The sequence below is a fragment of the Pongo pygmaeus genome, chromosome 5 (genome assembly GCF_028885625.2).
Source record: "Pongo pygmaeus isolate AG05252 chromosome 5, NHGRI_mPonPyg2-v2.0_pri, whole genome shotgun sequence".
Lineage (NCBI taxonomy): Eukaryota > Metazoa > Chordata > Mammalia > Primates > Hominidae > Pongo > Pongo pygmaeus.
The window spans coordinates 90077045-90096238 of record NC_072378.2 but is presented as its reverse complement, the minus strand read 5'-3'; the positions used below and the strand labels follow the sequence as shown (position 1 = coordinate 90096238).

At 36.3% G+C, this 19194-nt stretch overlaps 1 protein-coding gene across 4 annotated transcripts in view; it reads left to right on the top strand.

The window, feature by feature from the left end:
• Positions 1–19194, top strand: part of MAP3K7 (mitogen-activated protein kinase kinase kinase 7) — a 71055-nt gene that overhangs the window by 23209 nt on the left and 28652 nt on the right. For all 4 annotated transcript variants that reach the window (XM_054491644.2, XM_054491643.2, XM_063666435.1 and 1 more), the window contains exons 4-11: positions 2167–2212; positions 3619–3757; positions 7207–7331; positions 10231–10359; positions 11638–11768; positions 13267–13348; positions 15640–15770; positions 16431–16560. In XM_054491644.2, the coding sequence (XP_054347619.1) occupies positions 2167–2212; positions 3619–3757; positions 7207–7331; positions 10231–10359; positions 11638–11768; positions 13267–13348; positions 15640–15770; positions 16431–16560 (913 nt within the window). The remainder of the gene's footprint in view (positions 1–2166; positions 2213–3618; positions 3758–7206; positions 7332–10230; positions 10360–11637; positions 11769–13266; positions 13349–15639; positions 15771–16430; positions 16561–19194) is intronic.

Here is a 19194-nt window from a genome sequence, read left to right as displayed (position 1 = left end):
TTTCAGCTTTGGTGAATCTGACAATTATGTGTCTTGGAGTTTCTCTTCTCGAGGAATATCTTTGTGGCGTTCTCTGTATTTCCTGAATTTGAATGTTGGCCTGCGTTGCTAGGTTGGGGAAGTTCTCCTGGATTATCCTGAAGAGGGTTTTCCAACTTGGTTCCATTCTCTCCATCACTTTCAGGTACACTAATGAGATGTAGATTTGGTCTTTTCACATAGTCCCATATTTCTTGGAGTCTTTGTTTGTTTCTTTTTACTCTTTTTTCTCTAAACTTCTCTTCTTGCTTCATTTCATTCATTTGATCTTCAATCACTGATACCCTTTCTTCCACTTGATCAAATCAGCTACTGAAGCTTGTGCATGTGTCACATAGTTCTCGTGCCATGGTTTTCAGCTCCATCAGGTCATTTAAGATCTTCTCTATGCTGTTTATTCTAGTTAGCCATTCAGCTAATCTTTTTTCAAGGTATTTAGCTTGTTTGTGATGGGTTCAAACATCCTCCTTTAGCCCGGAGAAGTTTGTTATTACCAATTGTCTAAAGCCTTCTTCTCTCAACTCATCAAAGTCATTCTCCATCCAGCTTTGTTCTATTGCTGGCAAGGAGCTTTGGAGGAGAAGAGGCACTCTGATTTTTAGAATTTTCAGCTTTTCTGCTCTGGTTTCTCCCCATTTTTGTGGTTTTATCTACCTTTGGTCTTTGATGATGGTGACGTACAGATAGGGTTTTGATGTGGATGTCCTTTCTGTTTATTAGTTTTCCTTCTAACAGTCAGGACCCTCAGCTGCAGGTCTGTTGGAGTTTGCAGGAGGTCCATTCCAGACCGTATTTGTCTGGGTATCACCAGCGGAGGCTGCAGAACAGCAAATATTGCAGAACGGCAAATGTTGCTGCCTGATCCTTCCTCTGGAAGCTTCGTCTCAGAGGGGCATCTGGCTGTATGAGGTGTCAGTCTGCCCCTGCTGGAAGGTGTCTCCCAGTTAGGCTACTCGAGGGTCAGGGACCCACTTGAGGAGGCAGTCTGTCCGTTCTCAGATCTCAGACTCCATGCTGGGAGAACCACTGCTCTCTTCAAAGCTGTCAGACAGGGACATTTAAGTCTGTAGAAGTTTCTGCTACCTTTTGTTCAGCTATGCCGTGCCCCCAGAGGTGGAGTCTACAGAGGTGGGCAGGCCTCCTTGAGCTGGTGGGCTCCGCCCAGTTCGAGCTTCTTGGCTGCTTTGTTTACCTACTCAAGCCTCAGCAATGGCAAACACCCCTCTCCCAGCCTCGCTGCTGCCTTGCAGTTGGATCTCAGACTGCTGTGCTAGCAGTGAGTGAGGCTCCGTGGGCATGGGACCCTCCGAGCCAGGCGCAGGATATAATCTCCTGGTGTGCTGTTTGCTAAGACCATTGGAAAAGCACAGTATTAGGGTGGGAGTGTCCTGATTTTCCAGGTACCATCTGTCACGGCTTCCCTTGTCTAGGAAAGGGAATTCCCCACCCCCTTGTGCTTCCCAGGTGAGGCGATGCCCTGCCCTGCTTCGACTCACACTCCATGGGCTGCACCCACTGTCTGACAAGCCCCAGTGAGATGAACCCTATACCTCAGTTGGAAATGCAGAAATCACCTGTCTTCTGCATCGCTTACGCTGGTAGCTGTAGACTGGAGCTTTTCCTATTTGGCCACCTTGGAACCTCCTATGTACTATTTTAATCTACTATCTTAGATGTATTTCTGAAAGAACAGTTATAGTTTGTTCATTTGATCTACTATCTTAGATGTATTTCTGAAAGAACAGTTATAGTTTGTTCATTTGACTTGTTTCTAGTCTTTTAGCAAAACAGTATATCAGAAGAGTTGTTTTAGGTGATTTTGTCCAATAACCTCATCTTCTTATGAGGCTTTTGATATCCTGTGGCAGCACCTACTTACTGGCACTGGAGAAAGTCCCCAAAATATCTTGTGATTGTATTTTACATACATCTTCACTCTTAGTGGACTCCTAGAAGACAGTCTTAGGTCATAGATACCTTTTCCTTCCCCAGTACTATTCACATAGAAGGGGCAAAAAGAATGATTTTTAATATACCTATAAAATCGGGAGTGAATTAAATTATCTCTCAAAGGCCCTAAGATGATGGAGCTTCTTGGTTAATGCTTCTGGTATATGTTTCCTTTAGGTGTGTCTTGTGATGGAATATGCTGAAGGGGGCTCTTTATATAATGGTGAGTGTCATTAGACCTGTCTTTATCTAGTAGATTAAAATAATTTGAAAACTTGTAATATAAACCCTAAGTTGTTTAACATTCTTCACAATTTGCCATCAGAGTCTCAAAAGGACATAATTTTTAAACATCTGCTGAAGAATAAAAATGGAAAGATAAGATTCTATAACATTAGTATGTGAAATTTAGAGGTCTGTCAATTTTTTAAGTAGATGGTACTTTGCATTTCATTAAAAGCATTTAAGTAAAAGTTTACTTTTTAAATAGATTTTAAAATATCTTCAGATTTTTTTTCTTTTTGCCCTCTCACAACTTTGAGCCTCCTCATTTTAGAATTCTTTAACCATATTTCCATTTCACTCTGCTTTATTTTTTCTTTTTTTCAAAAAAAATTGTGAAAACTCACTTCACACAACCTTTTATTTGTAACAATGAAAAAAACTTTGTGTAGTTACCTTTGTAGAACAGAGTTCTTTTACCCTAAAAATACCAACCATATGCAGAAATGTATTGTCTCTTGTAGCACGAGTTCTACAAAACAAATTGTTTCATTTTATTTTTTAATTAATATTATTTTATATAAACTTTTACTTATATTTACTGTCCATGTGTTCATCATTGTTGATGGATATCTAATACCCCATTGTCTTATTTGATTGAACTACTTCTGGTTTTTAGCCATTACAGAAAATACAGGTGCAAACATCTTGATATACATTATTTTGTTTCTTTCTGTACTGTTCTCTGCCTCTCTCGTAGTAGTGTGCCATAAGACTGCTCATAATTTATATTACTTTTTAAAAGTCTTTATCTGTTTGAAAAAGTGTGGTAATGTATGTTGATTTTACTTGAGTGTAGGAATAACATTTAATAGATGTACTATTAAATGTTAATATTATGGCAATTATCCACTCAAAATTATTAGATATTTTCTTCCTTTTTATTTGGAAAAAAAATTAAAAGGCCGGGCATGGTGGCTCATGCCTGTAATCCCACCACTTTGGGAGGCCAAGGCAGGCGGATCATGAGGTCAAGAGATCAAGACCATCCTGGCCAACATGGTGATACCCTGTCTCTACTAAAAACACAAAAATTAGCTGGGTGTGGTGGCACACGCCTGTAGTCCCAGCTACTCGGGAGGCTGAGCCAGGAGAATCACTTGAACCCAGGAGGTGGAGTTTGCAGTGAGCCAAAATCCACCACTGCACTCCAGCCTGGTGACAAAGTGAGACTCCATCTCAAAAAACAAAAAGAAAAAAGAAAGTAAAAAATTAAAAGCAGGACTGATGGAGCATATGTATATGTAGAAAAATACCCAGTCATGTGTTCTGATAGTGCTTGCATTCACATTGTGTCTTTTGTTATATGCAATAAAGTTCTTTTTAGTTTGTGCCTTTCTTTCGCAGTGCTGCATGGTGCTGAACCATTGCCATATTATACTGCTGCCCACGCAATGAGTTGGTGTTTACAGTGTTCCCAAGGAGTGGCTTATCTTCACAGCATGCAACCCAAAGCGCTAATTCACAGGGACCTGAAACCACCAAAGTAAGTTATAATAATGTGACACCCCTCAGCCCCTTCCTCCTTCTCTCTCACTCTCACCACCCCCAACCCACTCTCTAATTCAAGCTCATTATTGTACAGGAGTTTCTCTTTTCTCTATTTGGCTTACTCAATGTTTACTTTTAACTCACCTTCATCATTTAGTCATTTATCTAAGCTTGTATTTTAGATGTTGTCTTTAGTGGGATTTTTATTTTTGGTAACCTCTACCTTAGATTAGCATACTTCTGGAATCTGTTAGCCTATAAAAATCTCATTTTGTGCCTGCAGTATATAATGTTGCTGTTAGACAATTCCTTGGGGGCAGAGATAGGTCTGACGTTTTTCTTGCTGTGTCCCTAACACCTAGCACATAAACATTCTACAAAAATTTGCAGAGTTGTTGTTACTTGCTCTTTCAGAGGAAAGTAAAAGGGCATTTCCTGGCATCTGGGTAGGAATTGAAAATATTCTGGATTCTTCATAATGTGAATACTTGGGACTTTAAAAAACTTATGAATTCCTTAGATAAGTATTTTGAAAGACTAAAACTTTGGGGGTTTTGTTTGTATAGGTATTCAGTTAAAGAAAACATACACATAAAACATATTCCTTCTCTCTCTTTTTTTTTCTTTTATGCACCTGTAACAGAGTAAAAATAGTCTCCACGTATCTTCTTTACCCTCCCCCAAGCCCCCACTCCAGCACATTAGTCTTTACAGAAGAGATTTCCCTTAGGAAATCAGTATAGTCTTCAGTTATTTCATTCTCTTGATACTGGTTAAAGCATTAAAACATCCCTTCTGGGTGTAACTTGTCACTCTCAGGTCTAATCTGATATACTCTACGTAGATTCCAACTCTTAGAATCACTGTTCTTGCTAGTGTATCTTATCTCTACTCCCAAACTTAAACTGATTGCTGTTTCCCCAGGTCACTGATAAAATAATATTTAAGCTTTTATTTTTCCTGAGGCTATTATCTTAGTTACCTGCCTTAACTAATGAAGAAATCACTAAGCCTTTTTTTCTTGGTTGTGAATATTCAGTCACCCTTTTTCCACTATATTAACAGAGTTGAATTATTAAAGCAAACTCATGAGAATCACAGCTCTTAACCAGCAACAAATTGACAAATGATCCAAAGGATATAGGCAAGCATCAGATACAGCCAAAGCATTCTTTTCCTAAAAGAGTCTGAACACATCTGATGCAACACCCAAAAGTATCCCTTTTCTCCTCATTACAGTGTGTTTTGGCTTTGGAATAAATGATTAGTTATTGAACAATATATGGAGAAATATCTTACAAAAGGAAGTCATTTCCATTTTCTAACATCTTTTACATTGCACTAATTACACAGTTTAAATGACTATCCCTAATCTTCATCCAACTACACCCCATAAATTTTAGGTTTATTTAATCAACCTAGTTAGACCAGATATATCCTTCTAAAATCATTTGTAGATAGAGATTCTCCTTTTGCTAGTAAATACCATTAACATATTTACAGAAGGTCTGGTCTAGGTCATTTATTCCAGGCCTCTCCATGATTGGATTCATCTTGCAAATCATCTTTGGAGCCCCTGGTATACAAGTTGGACTTTAGAATCAGAATTGATTCTAATTCAGAAAGTACTGGGTAAAAGAAATTCTTTGGAATGGCTATGCTTTTATATACAATTGGATATACATGAATACCTGCTATATCTTTATTTTTTATTATTTTTATTATTTTATTATTATTATTATTTTTGAGACAGAGTGTCGCTCTGTCACCCAGGCTGGAGTGCAGTGGCACAATCTCAGCTCACTGCAACCTCCACCTCCCAGGTTCAAGCAATTCTCCTGCCTCAGCCTCCCAAGTAGCTGGGACTACTGGCATGTGCCACCACGCCTGGCTAATTTTTTGTATTTTTAGTAGAGACAGGGTTTCACCGTGTTAGCCAGGATGGTCTCGATCTCCTGACCTCGTGATCCACCCACCTCGGCCTCCCAAAGTGCTGGGATTACAGGCCTGAGCCACTGCACCCGGCCAATACCTGCTATATCTTATGTCAGTGGAAAACCTACAGATTCTGTGGTCAGGAAGAGTTCCTCAAAATGGTATCTAAAGAAGGTACCTGATGATCTAGGGAGGTGTTTTATACACTATCAAGTTGTGCTTGTGCTTGTAATTTATCTTTTGCAAGTTTATTCACATGTACATTAGAAATTAAAATGTATTTTTAATCTTAACAGTGTGAAAGTAAGCCTACAAAGATAATTTAAGTTCAGATTTCAGTGAGCCTTGAATTTCCTGTTCAAGGCTGGTGAACTTTTGAAGTCGAGTAAAGGAGTACTAACATAAAACTCATTCAGGAAAATTATCTTGAATCATCAGAAGTTATCTTGATATCTTGAATATACCAGTATGAAACAAGGAAACTAGTTACAGAGTTCTTATAATTTTCTTGGGTAAAAAGTGTAAGAGTTTGAACAAGAACATTGAGATGTGGGGAAAAAGTTTTGTTGAAGTACATGTAGAGGTATACTGGATTTAGCATTCTTTTCACTGGAATGATTATGAGAGTCTTTTTGGTATTATGGAACTGTGAATAGTAGTTTATCTGACTTATTTTAGTCACATTGGACTAAAAGAGAAGAAATTTCCAAATAATCTCTCCAAATGTAAAAAGTTTATAAAACTTGTAATTAAAATGAATTCCTATGTACTGCTATTGGATATTACTACAATGTGATGGTGCAAATTATATTACCCATTTCTATTTCTGTTTGTCATGAAAAGCAAAACCTTGTAAGTAAGAGTATGCTACTTGGTGACTGTAGTTAGGTAATAGTACACCTAGGAAAGTCCAAATCTTAAGTTCAGAAAATTTTCCAGAAACCTCTCATTAGGTCATTTTAGCTATAATAGATTTGTATTCCTCCCACACATACATAGTCTAAGCACAAAAGTGGTTTTGGGATTGAACATATTTAGAAGTATCTTCAAAATAAAGACATTAAACTACAGACCATTTTTTTCTTCCTATATTGGCTTATTTTCTTTAAATTATATAGTGTTACTATTTTTTAAGTAATACATATTTATGATTAAACTCCCATTTCAGGATACCATAATGTTGACCTAATAGAGGTTTTTTAAACCCCACATTTTATTTTGGCCAGAGAGAAGTATGATCAGGAAAGATTTTGGAGCTAGAGATGAAGACGTCAGAATGTGAGTCTAGCAGGCTTCCAAAGAGAGCTAGGTTACGGTCAGTTAATTTTTGCTTATATTTCTCTGAACTATTAGGCTTTTATAGTGACCAAAAAATTAGTCATTTCACAGAAGTTGAATGATAACATTCATTTTGCTTAACCTTTTCTATTTCCACAAATGTCTCTTCTTTTATTGTAGAATAAAATGTTGGCCTCGTAACTTTTGATGTTTTTTGTTTTTTTTAAACAGCTTACTGCTGGTTGCAGGGGGGACAGTTCTAAAAATTTGTGATTTTGGTACAGCCTGTGACATTCAGACACACATGACCAATAACAAGGGGAGTGCTGCTTGGATGGCACCTGAAGTTTTTGAAGGTAAAATGGCAAAAGTATGGTATGTTTGATAATCTCTCTCACTCCTTGTGAATTCAATATGTTTTTATAGATTTTTCCCATTTCCATGGTTTTATTTCTGCATAATACATAAAGTATACAATGAATTCTAAGGGGATATTAAATATAGTGTTATATCCTAAATTTTATAGTAAGATTTAAATCTTCTGTGCAGGTTCAAGCATATGCACAGTTGATCCTCATTGTTCACCAATTTCTTAATTGCAAAATTGCCTATTTGCTAACCTTTATTTGTAACCCCAAAATTAATATTCATGGTGCTTTCATGTTTATTTGTAGACAGTGCTTTCATGTATTCGCAGACAGTGTGCATGCGCTGAGCAGTGTAAATTTTGAGTCATCTAACGCATGTTCCCAGCTGAGGTTGAACAAGACAACGCTCTTCCGTCTTGTTTCAGCTCTCATGCTGTAAGCAGGTGTCCTTTTTGTACTGTTCAGAGCCCTTTTTCATTTTTGTGATTTTTGTTGGTAATTTTGCTACTTAAAATGGCCCTCAAGCATAGTACTGCCTAAGTACAAGAAGGCTATGATGTATCTTAACAGACAATATACATGTGTTAAATTATCTTCATTCAGGCATGAGTTACAGAAATGTTGGCTATGAGTTCAATGGTAATAAATCAACAGTATATATGAATAAGGTGTCTTTAAGCAGAAACACACATGAAACAAGGCTATATATCGATCAGTTGACAAAAACGTGGTGACCAGAGGCACACAGGAACCTACCCCTGTATTTTCCCTAGGAGCGATGATTCAGTGTTCACTAATTCAGTGTCCTCAGAAACTTTATAGATCGTAAATACCAGGAATAATGAGAATTAACTGTGCTTTTGTATTGGTTTCCTAGCAATTAAAAATTGAGAGCCCTAAAGTTTAAATGAGGGTGCCTTAAAAAGAATGCAAGTGGCTGGGTGCGGTGGCTCAGGCCTGTAATCCCAGCACTTTGGGAGGCCGAGGTGGGCGGATCATGAGGACAGGAGATCAAGACCATCCTGGCTAACACGGTGAAACCCCATCTCTACTAAAACTACAAAAAATTAGCTGGGCGTGGTGGCGGGCACCCGTAGTCCCAGCTACTCGGGAGGCTGAGGCAGGAGAATGGCATGAACCCGGGAGGTGGAGCATGCAGTGAGCCAAGGTCGTGCCACTGCACTCCAACCTGGGCGACAGAGCAAGACTCCATATCAGAAAAAAAAAAAAAGAATGCAAGTAATTGGACAGAAATAAGATACTAAGAATTACAAATAAATGTCAAGCTTATATGTTTACCTTCTTTTATACCTCCATATGTCACTGAAGTTCTAAAAGAGTTGTCTGTAAATTATATGCTAGGTTTCTGTATAAAAACATCAGATTATCTTTTAAATGAAAGAAGTTGAACTGAAGGTGTGTGATTTGTATGTTAGGAAGTATGAATGCCCATAAAATTCAGATACATTCAGTTAATCAGACTCTGGTTATAGCTTATTTCTTTTAGTTTTGATGACTTTAAAAGGTTTTCTGTTTGTTTTTAGCCACCCGAGAGGAAGAGAAATTGCAATGCAACTAGTCACCTGAGTGGAGCTCTTTTGCCCTAAAATTCAATTTAATAATAAATGAATAATCAGGTGTTATATTACACAAGATTAAATAATGCCTTCTGTTTCATATACAGAATGTATACATTTGACATTGTTTTAAAATTATTTACTTATTTAGTATACCTTTATGTGAGTTAAAATGACCCAATGTTACTGTATGTGGAGAGCAAAAAGATTTGTTTATACAAAAGATTAATTTTATTGCTCTAGACAACCCTTAATTGTCTAGAGCAACAAAATGCAGACTGTTAGGCTGTGTAAGTTTCTTCATTTCTGAAAGATGTCAGTCAACCTGTAGCCCAAATTAGATTGTAGCATGGTTGCAGTGCTATATTACAGTGTACTGCTTAGCATGTAAAGCTATAGCTATAATAATTGTTCATTCTTACAGTGGGTTGAGTTTTTGTTTGTTTTTGGGAGATTATGATGGGTGCTTACTGTGCTGATTCAACCACCTACTTAGTTTGTAAATTTTGCTGTATAACTCGGGTTATCCATAATTTTCGTTTCTTACAACTTACGTTTAAGTTAACAAATTAAGAATTTCCCTTCACCATATATTGAGGAAGAAACTGTAACACTAAATTAGAAAGTTCTTCTGCTTTGATAGCAGAGTAGTGCTGTCCATCAGAGAATGGGAAGAAAATTTAAGATTAAAATGTAACAGAAAGGAGGCCAGGCACAATGGCTCATGCCTGTGATCCCAGTGCTTCGGGAGGCCAGAGCAGGAGGATCAGTTGAGCCCAGGAGTTTGAGACCAGCCTGGGCAACATGGCAACACCCCATCTGTACAAAAAATTTTAAAAATTAACCAGTTGTGCCAGCGCATGCCTGTAGCCCCAGCTACTCAGGAGGATCACTTGAGCCCAAGAGTTTGAGGCTACACTGAGCTCCAGCCTGGATGAGAGCGTGAGATCCTGTCTCAGAATAAAATAATAATAAACAACATAAAGGAATGTACAGATGTTTCATACTCTGCCCCAGAGAAAGTTATCAGTCTAAATACATAAAAGTCAAGTCCTATGCCTCTTGATGAAAAGATAGAAAATAACTGCGTTTCTGAAGTAGATTTTTTTAGTGTATTGTTGATAGTTAATTCATTTAAAAGTGTACTTGTTGAAAAGACAAAGTACTTCAGAAAGAGTAGTTTCTTAGTTCTACATGTGACAGCCTCATTTTTATCCATGATACCCATTCTCAAAATTCAAGCCATTGTTTCTGTAAGTCATGTGGAAAAATAGTCTTTAGGTTATATACTACCCTTTTTTTTTTTCTAGGTAGTAATTACAGTGAAAAATGTGACGTCTTCAGCTGGGGTATTATTCTTTGGGAAGTGATAACACGTCGGAAACCCTTTGATGAGATTGGTGGCCCAGCTTTCCGAATCATGTGGGCTGTTCATAATGGTTCGTAAAAAGAAATTTTTCTTAAATGTACTTTTTGTGTTTTCTACTTGGAAGACTACTCCTGTCCCCTTCCCTAAAGAATATCATTTATCTCTAACATTAAAATGTACAATTCTTTGTTAAGAGACTACTTTACTATTATCAGACTCTGCCCTGTCCCTGACCCTGAGTCCAGCAGAGCAGGATTGAGAGTAGTCCTGGTCTACACATGCAGCTGAGGATGTTCACTGGCTCCGCTGATTAGGGAAAGGCCATCAGTACACAACCTAGACAGTTGGCTCTCTCTTAGGGAGAAGCATCAGGCTGGATCCTGGAAAAAATAAAAAAATACATACATAAAATCTCTGACATGGTTAATATAACTGGAGAGTTATAGCTTTTTTCTCCTGAAGAAGCAAGGGCCTCATCAAGGAGAAAAAGCAAAGAATAATAATGCTTCACGTATTTTTCCTGTTTATATTCTCTCCCACCCTTAGAAGCTGAGTACTATTGCCTCATTTTACAGATTAGGAAACTGAGGCCTAGAGAGGTTAAATAACTTGCTTAAGGTCACAAGATTAGTAAGTGGTAGAGCTGGGATTCAAATCCAGATGCTTCTGACTTGAATGCTCATATCTTAAGTCATATTGACTTATGGACTCAATGTCCTTGCATCCGTCCTGTTTCTTTTATAGTTCTGGTAATGTTGTTTTTAACCACATATGATGTTAGAATGCATCCTCTTCGTTAGTAAAGTTACTTTACATTTGCTTGGGAAAATAGCGTTTCATGAAGGAAAATTACTTACCTTCTTAACTTTAGCACCACTCTTAGTTATTTCATTTCTATGCCTTGTTTATAATCATGTGACTAATGGCCATTTTTTACATTATTCCACAAGTATAAAAACAAATGTCTGCCTAATTATTTAGGTCATTCATAGATTTATCAAACAGTACCATCATCTGAGTAATCTTAGCTGTTTTTACCAGTTTCCTATACTGCCTTTAATATTACTACCGTTAGTATCATTGTGGAGACTGTTCAGCATTGACCAGGACAGCTTGCTTGCTTGCTTTCTATCAGTCGTCAGTAAATAATTGAACGTCCGTGAAGTAAAGAATAAAAGAACTAACTTGTTAATTGATAAAATTACAAAGCACTTTTATTACTCCAAATTATAGATCTTAAACTACAAGATCTATAAAATAAATACCACTTTGGAAATATGTACAAAGAGTTTGCATCATTCTTTGGGTAAATACATTCTTCCCCCCTTCCTCTAATTTTCAATTGTAGGTACTCGACCACCACTGATCAAAAATTTACCTAAGCCCATTGAGAGCCTGATGACTCGTTGTTGGTCTAAAGATCCTTCCCAGCGCCCTTCAATGGAGGAAATTGTGAAAATAATGACTCACTTGATGCGGGTATAATCCTTCTTTTGAGGGGCTTTGGATTTAGGGGGATTTAATATGTGCTGAGTTTTAGTGGAATTTTAAAAGGGATGTTATTACTATATTCTGCTTTATATATTACTATGTTTTCTAAGTGAGAGTGGGCATTTATTACTCATAGTCAGAAGAGGAAACATTATTTTGAGAGGGAAAATCTAGTTCTTTATCACTGGAAAGATGGCTAGACTAGGTTTCTAGACTTGCTTTTTTCTTTTTGCTTACATTAGTGGACAAGTATGTTTGTCTCTGGGCCGGTTGCCTCATTTGTAATGTGGGAGAAACTGAAATAGATAGTCTCTAAAGCCGTCACAGGACCTGGATATATTAATATTATGACTTCAATACATGATAAACTAAATTTTACATTTTTCCGATACCAATTTTCATCAAGCTTTTAGTCATTTATGCAAGGCAATAGGTTGCATTCTCAGACACATTTATTTGAGTGACTTCTACTATTTGTCCTATTTTCAGGTTTTTATATCCCAGTAAAAAGTTAAACTTTCTTCTGTTTAGAAGAACCCTTTTAAATGATTATCAAATTTTCCTAGTCTGTGAATCAACTGCCTTTAGAATTATTTGGAATATTTTATGCCTCTGGTTTTTGGTACATTAAAAACCGTGAAGTGATATCTTGGCTTTAAAAAGGTCACATATCTATAAAAGTGCCTGAATTTTGGAACAGTTTGTTCAGTAGAAGAATCTTACAGTCTCCTTAAATATAGTCTAAGTGATTTCCTAAATGGTAAAACGTTGTTTATTCAATCTATTGAAAATTTCTTAGGCAAAGCAGCTTGAACTAATCTACTAAAAGTTTACCATCATATTTGGATACCAGTCATATATAGAACCCTAGGCCCTAAAGGTGTGTACATAAGAAAACAACTTAGTCTCTGTAGTCAAATTACTTAAAACTTTGGGATATATAAGTTATTGAAGTTGTAATTTTGCTTCTCTGTGCTTTGTCTAATTTGAGGAGAATACGTTTCCATTTTTTCTCTAAATTCTAACATTTTTGTCCAGAATATACTTTGAGTATTATGCCTCCAGTTTGTAGAAAGACATTCATAATCTATCCTCTTAATATTTAAAATGTTCTAATAATTATTCTATGGTATACTAGTCTCAGTCATCAGACTAATAATCACCAGAAGTTTACATCACTACTGTAAGAACATGAGTATGTTTTATATAATTATGAGAAATGATACTATTTTATTTCATATGTTTCTCTAGAGAAATATTTGCTGTTTTCTTCAAGACTATCTAGACTCCAATGTAAGCTAGATTCTTAGGTAGGTGCATGGCATTGATCAAAGTTGAAATCCAAGAGTACATTATTGTAATCTTTGTAAAATAAAAAACGTAGGCACCTACAAATTTAGTATATACCTTAGGGAAAATAAAACATTAACAGGATTTAATTTGTATTAAGGAAATTTTAAGCTGTGGTTTACTTTTTTATATATAGTACTTTCCAGGAGCAGATGAGCCATTACAGTATCCTTGTCAGTATTCAGATGAAGGACAGAGCAACTCTGCCACCAGTACAGGTAAATGGATAGATTGGAAGAATATTGACTTGATTTTTCTTTCGGCTCTATTCCCATGAAATTATAATCAAGAAGTAATGAATAATGTCCCCATTTGCATTTTAATTCCTTCATTTCATATGATTGACTGCAATTTGAGTTTACAGGTGCGTCATTCTTCATGTAGGTACCCTGATTAAAGAGTTATTGAAGACCTTCTTCCAAGTCTTGGAATTCCTACATAATTATGACTAAAAAGATGGCATATTGTATTACAGTGAATGTCATTCTTAATTTGAAAAATAACTTTTACATGGATACTACTAGATCAAGTAGTATTAGAAATTATTGTAAATGTATTTAACACATTTCTTCATCATGAACACCCTAATTTTTGTTCTCTTCTACAGAGACTCTGATTTAAGAAGCTATGTTAAAAGTTCCTTAGTTTTCCGAAATGTGAAGTAGTAGTGGTACATGTAATTTGTGGTCATCAAAAAGATAGTAGAAATAATACTGTAACTTAGAAATATTGTACTTCTCAAAATATAGTGGCATTATAAGCATTTCATTATTAATTAAAACTAAAAGATATGTGTGTGTCTATATGCACATGTATTTACCCTGCATTTACTGACAAATACTTTTACTGATCTATTTCTCCCACCTCAAGAATAGTTTTATTTATTTTAAGATGGTTTATTGTTTGGCTAGTTATTCTCAAATTCCAGTTTTACTGAAAATATTTTGAGTTGCTCTGAATTCTAAAATGTACTTCTCTAAAATTCTATCATTTGTGTCTCCCACGTCCTCCAAACCCTCTCTTCATCTCCTTACTGTGACCTTGAATTTTTTGAGCCTCCCACGTTTCACTGGTCCTCAGTCCTCTTAGGTCCTTTTTTCTTTCTCCCTCCACTTAATTCCAATCAACTATTATAATTCCTTTGGGAATAATTTTCATCTTTCTAGCCTCTCTCTCAAGCTTGCTTGGCTAAACCACAAGCCTAGTAAAAGCTGACACTTGGCTTACTCCTTGCCTGTACCAGTGCAGCTGAGTGTGGCTGGAGATAGCACAGGTTTACTATCCTCACATGCATGTTTAGTGCTATTGGACAGTTGTACTATATTGTAGTTCATCTCTTTCCTCCTGTATGTCTTAATTTTATATTGTAGCCTCTCCTCAGACTTCAGACACCTCCTCGCCACTCCTCACTCTCAGCTGATCTTGTTTGCTCTTTCTCTGAGAAAATTGGAGTAATCGGAAGACAGCTTCCACAACATTTGTGCCCATCTACTCTGCTTTCTTCTGTTACTCTGGCTAAACTATCCATACTTCTGGCCAAAGGTGTACCTTTCTGCCTATGCATTATATCCCATCTGCTCCTCTGAGCAATTCTCCCGTCTCTCTGGCATCATCAGTTTTAGCTTTCTACTGGATCATTCCTAGAACATACGTAGTCTGTATTTGCATTCACTAGCTTCTCTTTTCCCCTTCTTTCTTGAGCTGACTCCATTCAGACATATTATGCCAGTACTTCAGAATTGTTCTTGTCAAGGTCACTAGTTATCTCTACATCACTACATTTAAGGAATCATTTTCATTTCTCATCTTGACTCTCAGTAGCACTTGACCTAATTCATTACTTTCTCCTTCTTACAGACAGCACTTTCTTCAATTGGCCTCCGAGATACCATACTAGCCTAGATTCCATTTTACATCTCTGGCCATCTGTTCTCAGTTTTCTTTGCTGGTTATTCCTCATCTCCCCAACCTAGAAATGTTGGAGTGCCCAAGGCCTGGTCATTTGGCTTCTTCACTTATCTGTCTGCACTTATTTCCTTGGTAACCTCATCCAATATTATGGCCTTATATACCATCTGTTGGCTCATAATGTTTTCCATCTTATACCTGAACTCTATACTCATATATCCAACTATTTCCTTTACATCTACTAGAAACTCAAACTTAATATTTTCCAAAATGAGTTCCTGATACTTCCTTCAAACTCACTCTTCCTGTAGTCTTTCCCCATCTCAATTAATAGCCCTCAGTTCTTCTACTAGCTCGGGTTAAAAACCTTAAGTTATTCTTGACTATTAGAAGACTATTTAGGCATCTTGGTTCCTTTTTTGTGCTATCCTTAAGTTTCACTTAAAATGGGTTTGTTTGGATATCTTCATTAGCTTGAAAAGTCTTATTTTATTTCTGTTCCTGCCTGGCTAGTTTATAAAAGAATGTAAGTTACATAATACTAACTGAAGCATTTGTATTATTTCCAACCATTAGTCATAAACGTTTCTGCTTTTCCTAGGCTCATTCATGGACATTGCTTCTACAAATACGAGTAACAAAAGTGACACTAATATGGAGCAAGTTCCTGCCACAAATGATACTATTAAGCGCTTAGAATCAAAATTGTTGAAAAATCAGGCAAAGCAACAGGTTTGTTAATGTTATTACAAGTAAAACTGGTAACCTTACCAGTAGTCACAATATTATACTAACTGAAATTAATTATTTACCATCTTCTATTTTATAAATCCTGAATTTTCTTCCTGAGACATACAAAAGAGCTTACAAATAGAGACATGTAATGAGATTCTCCCACCATTTATTACCAAATGGTTTTTCCTTCTAATGATTGCTACCTTTGCCAACTCTAAATCCGTATCTATAATAGTCCCTAAATGTAATGGTTGATGGTTAAAAATGTAAAATGGGTATATTTTGGCTGCGCTGCCCAGTTAGAGAAGTTGTCCTAAGTCTATCATTTCATGCTGTTCAGATTTATTATATTTTTGCCATTGTTGATTTTTTAAAATATTTCAAGGAGTGAGTTTATTCATTTTGCCTGAGGCATTTAGGTTAACGAATAATTGGGGCTTTTAGCTCCCAGTTCTAATGACTGCCCTTTAATAAAGACAGTATCTGCAGCTTGCTTTCCCTTACCCCTGTAGCTCCCTCTCGTGCAAACTTCCCTCTCCTTTCAGAGCAGAACAGGATCTATCAGAATCCCACTTGCCATCTTCCTCCTTTTAGGTTGCCTAAGATTGCTAAATCTAGAGAACTTCAGTAATTCAGATTGACCTGTAATTTTAACAGAGTGAATCTGGACGTTTAAGCTTGGGAGCCTCCCGTGGGAGCAGTGTGGAGAGCTTGCCCCCAGCCTCTGAGGGCAAGAGGATGAGTGCTGACATGTCTGAAATAGAAGCTAGGATCGCTGCAACCACAGGTAAAAAGGAACCACAAGTCTGAAGAGTGAAAATGTATATAAGCCTTTTTGCCCATGGTAGTTTCAGTTATCAGAGGTTTTTTGTGTGTGTCTTATATTTTTTTTAAAATAGGAAGTAGGTTTACAATTTATTTTTCTAAGTTACTAGCAATAATTTATGCATTTATCTCAAATTCCAAATAAGGAAGGTATGACTTGTAAAATTATTTGGATGAGAAAGTATGCCTTCCTTATTTACAGATTTTATCAAATGTAATTCTTTCTGCTCAAACATGAGTTGAAAGTCTAAGTGAGAAATTGAAATTCTGCCAAAACCAGAATATTTTGGGGATTTTGAGTGATACTACTAGATTTTTGTGCTGAACTCAAATAATAGCATATATTTTGTTTCAAATTTAACAGAAAAATGTATTCCAGATCCATGTATGATTTGACCTTCTATCTGCTTCTTCATTCCAGTGACAAAATAATAGCTAAGCTGGTTGTGGTTAATTTTTTTAATTGTAAAATAAAATATCATAATTTTATTGGATCTTGAAAAAGTTAGCATTTAAATTCCATTGTTCAGTTCTTAAAATTATTAATCATGGAAGAACTGGTCAGCACAAAAACAATTACATGTTTTGTTACTTAAGTAAACTGACAACCTAATTTTCTGACCAGGTTTCATTTTAGTAATGCTGGTTTAATTTGGACTTTGTTGGTTTTTTGCTGATTCTTTCCAGGGAGCAGGGGGAGCTGATTTTAAAAGTAAACACATTTCTGTTGTGGAAAATGTGGAAATGTAAACAAGACAAAAAAACTTACATAATTACCCCACTCAGAGATAAACACTTAACATTTTTGTGTATTTACCCCATCTTTTAACTATATATGTGTATAAATGTATATTGTCATGTGTATTTGCATCTTTTTTAACTTAGCTAACCAATTTTTTAGGTCTTTTTTTCACTTATTTGGTTTTTTTCTAAATAGAATATTCTTATTGTGTGTGGAGCTCTTTTCAGAAAGAAGTTGTCAAGATGGACCATCATACTATACTTGTCTTCAACTAATCATGATCATTGATTTTATCAGCTAGTATTAGAATCCGTTAGATATAACAGAATATCCAAAATAACAGTGTCTATAACACATAAGCATTATTTTTCACACATAAACAAGTCTGGAGGTAGTGGGCTCTGTGATCTTGAGGTAACTGGTCTCCTATTTCTGTGCTGTAATCCCTATTGTATAGCTTCCATTCTCAAAGTTATCCTGCGCTCCAGAATGGCTGTTAAAGTTCCATTTCATCACTTCTACATTCCAGGCAATTGGAAGGAAGACATGGGGGCAGGGCAAATAGGCATCCAAGTTCTTTGAAGGAACATTCCCAGATGCCTCTCCTAACAATATCCACACGTCATTGGTCAAAGTAACATGGTCGAATGGCTACACGTAGCTCCAAGGGAAGAGGAGATCTGCCCTCTTTTATCTGGTGACTTTTCTGTCCTAAATAAAATCAGAGTACTATTGCTAAAACAGAAGGGAAGAGTAGAGACTGGCAGAAGATAGCTGTGTCTGCCATAGATGGATCTTCAGAAACTATCAAGTTGAGTAGAAGTCACCAGCCACTGACAAGCCCATGAGTCTCCATGAGTCTCCATGAGTCACAAGTATTTCTTTGGAGCAGGGTTGTCTCACTGTAGTGTCAGATGAACCCTACTCACCGGGACATACCCTCATGCTTTGAGGAACCCTTTTCACTTCAGGGATGTTATTCAGGATAGATCTGCCACATACTAATTGCTGTCTCAAAACTGAAAATTGTTATAATAATGGTTTCATGTCTTTGCTAGTATCATATTTCTAGTCAAGCACTGGTTTTTTATTATTATTTACAGAAATGACTTTGCTAGAAGGATAACCACACACATTAAAATTACCCTATCTTTTTTTGCCTAAATGTAGAACAAATGCTATTGTACATCCTTTGAGTTTTACACAATTTAAATTTTTTCATGAATTGTCTTACTTGGAAAGAGTCATACATTCCAGCCTTTTGACAGACTTTGTGTTTACTGTGAATGTACCCTAAACTTTGGAAAACATAGTAAATATTTGGTTTACTAGAAATATGTATAAGTATGATTACAAAAGCATATACATTTCACACTTTGATTGAATAATTATTATTTAATCATTGAATTTTACTTTATAGCACACTTCAAGAAACACCTAACTTGAACATATATTCCTGTGTTTGTGTAATTAAAACAAATACGACAACTTAGTTTTTAACGCCTTTCTTCCTGTCCTCCTTCGTTCCCCCACCCCCATCACATATCAGTGATTTCACTTAGGTAGACTGTTTCCATGAATATATTTGAAATTTTGCTTCCTCATTACCCTGCAGCTATGTCTCTGTTCTTTTTATTTTTTTCTGCTAATTAAAACCAGTGTGTAAAACATCTTGTGTTTGGTAGTTGTTTGCTCTTTAATCTCGCCTTTTCTGAGCATGGATGAAAAGTTAGGTAGTTCTGCATGCCATTCTGCATGAAATGTTATTAACATGAACTATTTGAAAACGAGTCTATTTTTGTAGTTAATCATTTTCCGTGTTACTGTTTGTGGTTGTTTGCATGTATACTGTAT